The 6,016-nt window shown below is 46.5% G+C and overlaps 1 protein-coding gene and 1 long non-coding RNA gene across 6 annotated transcripts in view; one reads left to right on the forward strand and one right to left on the reverse strand.

The window, feature by feature from the left end:
• The window catches only part of SERGEF (secretion regulating guanine nucleotide exchange factor), a 117,641-nt gene extending 112,953 nt beyond the window's left edge, over positions 1–4,688 (reverse strand). For 4 of the 5 annotated variants that reach the window (XM_081202449.1, XM_081202448.1, XM_081202450.1 and 1 more), the window contains exons 1-2: positions 4,584–4,688; positions 887–1,025 (exon numbers count right to left, since the gene is read on the reverse strand). In XM_081202449.1, coding sequence (XP_081058575.1) covers positions 887–1,025; positions 4,584–4,628 — 184 coding nt within the window. In that variant the 5' untranslated portion in view covers positions 4,629–4,688. Of the gene's footprint in view, positions 1–886; positions 1,026–4,237; positions 4,506–4,583 lie in introns of those variants that run through there. The other variant, XM_081202451.1, reaches the window with a different exon arrangement.
• Positions 1–6,016, forward strand: part of LOC308591734 — a 184,298-nt gene that overhangs the window by 48,171 nt on the left and 130,111 nt on the right. The gene's annotated exons all lie outside the window — the stretch shown is intronic.

Below are 6,016 nucleotides of genomic sequence, written 5' to 3' on the forward strand. Positions count from 1 at the left end.
CGTGGCAATCGGGCGCGCGGGTGCGTTTCCTAAGAGAGTGAGGACCCCCGCCTCCTCCCCACCTGCTCCCTCGCCAGCCAGCCAGCCGCGCGCCCTAGCCGGAGAGCCCCGGCCGTCCCTGTCGCGCAATCGGCTGGATCTCCCTTCAGCAGGCCGTGCTCACAACTCGGCCCAGGGACCCCCCAGCAGCGGATCTCCGGCTCAGCTGAAGAATCCGGCAACAAGCCCCCTCCTCCCCAATCGCTCCGCCGAAATACGCTCCAAAACCCCCCAGATAGGCCGCCGGCCGCCAAGTCTCGTGGCGCCCTGAGCGAGGGTCTCTCCCCAACACCGCCACCTCGAACTGCGTTCTCCCGGCTACCCGAGCGAACCAGCGGCAGGACCCCGGTATGGGCCCCCCCAATATTTTTTATAAGTCGGCGCCCCTGACTGGGGCCTTTCACTTTACAACTTAAACAGCACAGGCTCCGTGCTGAACAGCTAGGAGACCATCACAGATGCAGCCCCAGCACATGCAAAATGTGGAGGACTGTACGTGCTGCATGGGCACATCTGATCCCAAAATAAGTCTCATGCAGATTTGTCCTAAATTAGCTCATTACCATTATTTGAGTCACTGAGTAGCTCATCAGCACCCTCCACACACACACACACACACACACACACACACACAAAAGAAATGATGAAGAACAGCAAAGCAGCAAAAATCCAAAAACCTTATCCACCATTTGATGACACAAAGAGCATTTCATCACCTCATTTTAAAGAAAGATGGAAAGAGAAATTTAAGCAACCATGAAGTCGTATATGGGTAGCAACAAGAGAGTTAAAAAATTAAGTCTTGCAAGTATGCTATGGGCAGGAAACAGAAATGCCAGTTTCTTACCAGTAACAATTACAGAATGTCCTCCTCCTCCAGTAATACTTGTGATGTTCTTCTGACTGCAGGGCAATTCTTTAAGGGCCTGGGGCAGGAGTACATCTTCTTTATGACCAAGACCCAGTTGTCCATAGCTGTTTGCTCCCTAAGGACATAAGAAAAGCCCTGATGAGTCAGAACAAAGGCCCATCTAGCCCAGCATCCTCTTCTCACAGGGGCCAGCCAGTTTCGTATAGGAAGCCCAGAAGCAGGACCTGAGGACAGCAGCAGTCTCCACACTCCTGATTCCCAGCAATTGGTATGGAAGCATCCTGTCCCGACAGTAGAGGTAGAGCATAGCCATGATGGCATGATAGCTTTGTCTAAACATCTTTTAAAGCCATCCAGGTTGGTGATCATTGCTACAACCTGTGGGGATGAATTCCATATGTACTGCATGATAAAATGCTTCATTTTGTCTGTCCTGAATCTTCTAACATTCAGCTTTATTAGATGGCCTCGAGTTCTAGTATGAGAGAAGGAGAAAAAATCTCCCTATCTACTCTCTTCCCATCATGCAGATTCTGGTCTGCATGTTGTTGCATTGAAAGAAAATCCTTCGAAGTTTAATGGTATGAGCAGTGGCAGTACTGAGACCCAACCACTCTTTTTATTAAAAAAAAAAAATCAATAAGGATGAAAAAGTAATTAATTGAAATTATACATGGAAGGAGACTTGCCTGAAGCAATTCTAACTGTTGTACTATCTTGCAAAGGGTTTGACATAATCAGCACAAGTGTAGCATCAGAAAGATTTATTTTTTTTACAGCAGTCCTGTACACTTCTGTCCTTTGCAGCTGAGGATTTTACAGTCTCCTGGACTCAGGAAGTCAATGGTGCAAATCAGTCTAGACCTTATTGTAACATAAATCTCATTAGAACCACTAGCCTTTGGGCTTTCTCCCCAGGGAGAGAGCTCTATCTTTTAAGATTCTTGCCAATGGCACTTTTGAATGGCTAAGTATATGTGCATTTCATATTCAACTACCCCCCCCCCCAAGTTGGAAGCATAAAACTGGCAGGCATCTGTTCGATCCGGCTGTTATTTGGAAGCAAGTCACATCAATTTCATTGAAAGGTACTTCTGAAAAATAATTTCAGGATCCAATACACATATATTTTACAACATCCATCCATGACTTTTACAATGAAATGTCATTATGTGTTATCCAGCAAGACAAATCTTGGCCACCTTGGGGCATTTCCATATGTCAGCCTAAGAAGTATTTCTGAAGTCATATAAATGCTGCTAATGAGATATAATTTGGAAGTGGGGAAAACATATGCACATCCCAGCCATCTCAGGTTTTGCATATGTCTTCAGGGCCATTTTTTTTTTTAAAGCTGATTTAAGCCTGTCTGCAAAGTTTCATATCTGATACAGAAAAACTGTTTAATAAGAACTACAAGTCTTAACAGCTTGCTTTGACATGTGGTTATAATCCTGGCTTTTTTTGCACATTGAGAAATATTTATGCTCTCTGAAACAGACTAGCTGCTCAAAGAGTAGAATAGAAAGCATTATATCCTATAATATTTAGCCTTATTGGACAGCTGTGGCATGTGTGCAAACATGAAGTTAAAGCTAAGGAGGCAATGCTCAAAACTCTTTACCATTTCAATTCAGTTTCCTCAGCTCCACCAGAATTATACCTAGGCATGTCACATGCATTACTTATAGTAATGGCATTGGGACAAGACTTTAGGGCAGACACCAATCCAGCAGAATGAGGAGGACCCTGAAACACAGGGCTGGCTAGCCACATTTTTAAGTGAGGTAATGCACATTGCCATCTATTTATATTTCATCTGTCTGACAAGATCAAGGTGGCACACGGTCTTCCCCTTCACTAATTTATTTTAACAGCAACCCTGTAGATTAGGCTGTGAAATGGTGGCCAGATCTTATTGGAATACTCGCCTAACAACTACAACAAGTGGGCAGGGACAGACAGCCGTGCTTAATTATTAAATTGGAGAATTTATCCATAAATCCATCTCGGATGACTTAGAAGCTCCATTCTCCACAATGCATGGATATTAGCTAGGGTTAGGGGACTCACATCCCCAGAGACATGCTGCTGTTTATACCTCGAAGTTCTAAGGGCAAATAAAAATGGCCTCTACTGCAGCGGATGGACAGACACCAAGGCCTAGCAAAACATTTTAATCACTCCCCACAAGCCATGGGCAAACGAACCAGAATGGGAGGGCCATGAAAATCAGAAGACACTTCCATCCCTGGGCAACAGGGAGCAGCATTGGCTTAAACACCTTACGGGGATCCAAGATTCACTTGAGTCATCTGAAGGGTCCACCTCTCAGCAGGTGTGTCCTTCTTGGTGCTTGAGGGGTGTCTAAAGTGGATTTAAAACATAAACAGAGTTCCAAGTTCATGCTTGTGAACAATGGGCTCTGCTGTCTTCCCTGCAAGCAGAAGCTTATGCCTTTTGAAACAGCATGACTCAACAACAGGTTTAGCTCTTCCAAGTGTGAGAATCTGGCATGCCATATGCACAGGGCCACATTTAGGTTTGATGAGGCCCTAAGCTATTGAAGGTAAAGAGGCCCTTTATATGTCCCGTTGTCCTTTGTCAACAACAAATTGTTGCTGTTTGTTGTGTTGAATATATGCTATCTGGCATAGGCGCCGACTCCATGGGGCTTGAGGGGGCCCGAGCCCCCTCAAAAATTCGTTTGGGGGGGCTCCGCCCCCCCAATAATCTCCGGCGCCCCTCCAGCAGAGCGCCATCGCCGCCGCTCCCCCAGCCCAAAATGCACAGGGTCGGGCTGCATGCCTCCTGCCCTCCCTCCCGAGCAAAAGCTCCACCCAATTTCCTTCGGAGCTGATTAATAGGCGCAGCACGCTCTCCCCTATTCGCTCACGAGGTGGTGCCACTTTATTTGCATATTCATGAGTTTATTTATTATTCATGAGCTTTCCCGGGGGCCCCCAATAATTTTTATAAGTCCGCGTCCCTGCTATCTGGTAATTTATGGACGTAATAGGTATCTAAAACCAGTGATATTTTAGGGAGCAGGCTAGCAGGTGGGGCCCATTACTTACATCATAGGAACCTACACAACACAAAACACTGTTGCTGTATGTAGGTTTTATTTTATTTGTTTTTAATCTTATATTTTGGAAATGTACATCCAGCTTGTTCAGCTTATACGTAAATGCGGCACTGCATATGCGCCTAAAACGGCAGAGAGCTGAAGCCATGATGGAGCTTCGCTTGTTGGTTTGCTGCCTGTCACCCTTAGTCACAGAGCCTGCTCCTATTTTAGTTTTATTAAAGTGGGAGGGTGGGTACCAAACAGCAAATCCGACTAGCGCCTTGCATATTTCGACGGGTCCTTTCAGAGACGGGGGTTTGCCAATAACATCCGTCAGGGGCGGTGGAAGCGGAGAGGGAGGCTGGTGCGATGTGTGTGGGGAAACTATGTCAACAGCTCGATTCGGGCTCAGAGCAGCGCCGCCGGAGCCCGTGAAACTTATTTGCAGAGGACCAACGCATCATCATCCCACCCGACCAGCAGTAAAGAGCAAAGGGCGGCCTCGCTCCGTTCTTCCTATCCCCCTCCACCCGCCCCGCCCGCCGCATATGCCCGTAGGACGACCGCTTCCGCCCTTTTCCGGGCACCGACACAGGAACTTACCCAAGCGAACAGCGCCTGGGTCGGCTCCTCGCGCACGGCGTCCATAACGTCGCAATAGAGGAGGAGCCACTCCCGGAAGCAGCCATGGATCTCGCCTCAGGCCGCCCGCACTGACATCAGATGTGGGCGTGGTCGGCGTTTCCCCGCACCTTTGCAGTCGGGCTCTGATTGGTGGAAGCGGAAATACCGCGCGCCTTTTTGGCTTGCCCTGCTCTCTCTGCATCTGCTCAGTGGCTAGCACTGGGGAGAGTTGTTGGGTTTGGAGTGTTGGGTCTTGCCTGTTATCTACGCCCAGCCTTCCCTGTTCTTACTGGGCGGGCGGGGGGGGGGGAATCACAGAATGGTAGAATTGGGAGGGTCCTTCAAGGATCATCTAGCGCAACCCCCTGCAATGAAGGAATCACAACTAAAGAATCCCTGGCAGATGACCATCCGACCTCTGTTGAAAAAGCTCTCAGGGAAGGAGAGTCCACCACCTTCAGAGGAACTCCCTTCCACTAGAGAAGCACTACTGTACTGAAATTTGCGTAAAACATATGCATACAAAAACACATTGTGGGAAATTACAGTCAAATATATCTAGTAAACTTGGGACCGGTTAAAGCATGAAGAGGTAATTTCTGAGTCCAGCAAGCATTAAAATCTAATCAAGGATTCAAATTTCCGAAATAACCAGACTTGACTTTGTGGTGAGATGATGGCTCATTAAGGGAACAAAGGAAGTGGGTCTGTGCCAGACAGCAAATGAATGGGCCCCCTCCCTCAAATCACTGATAGTTAAAAAATCAAGGGCCAGAGTTGAGAGTTGTGTGGTGTGAGCTAGAAGTTAGAAGCAGGAAGAAAAGCTGCAAGCTGGGAAGTGAGAGAGTCAAAAGTGATGTTTGATTTCTGTTTGAATCTAAGGATGCAGCTATGGGGGAACCAATGCCCTCTTAGGGTGTTAATGCTGTGAACCCCTCCATCTAGCCTCATGTTGTATATTTGTGTAAATAAACCATATCTCATAAAGACTACACATCTATGTACCTCATTCTGAAGGAAACACAAACCCTGTGTTAGCTCCTGGCACCCCTGCAATCTCACACTGCTCAGAGGTTAGGGTAGTGTTATAACAACATTATCCCACTCAAAATTTTACTGCCACCCAGCTTCAAGATTTTTCCAGGCCCCAACTAACAAATAACACAAAGCAGTGTGTTGCTTGAAGTTCATTTTTTAATTTGAAAATAGAAAAAAAATGGGGAGAAATATCATTTAGCTAAGCGCTCTGGCTACTTAACAGTTCTAGCACCACAGTAAATTCACTGAAATTACTAACACAGATGACAAAGTTTACACATCCTAAAAATTGAATATAAATATTTAAGTATCCTGAAAATATATCTACTCAGATTTTAAGTGAATTCTTGGATCCATCAAGGTCAATTGCAAAA

This window comes from Podarcis bocagei (genome assembly GCF_964188305.1).
Source record: "Podarcis bocagei genome assembly, chromosome: 1".
Lineage (NCBI taxonomy): Eukaryota > Metazoa > Chordata > Lepidosauria > Squamata > Lacertidae > Podarcis > Podarcis bocagei.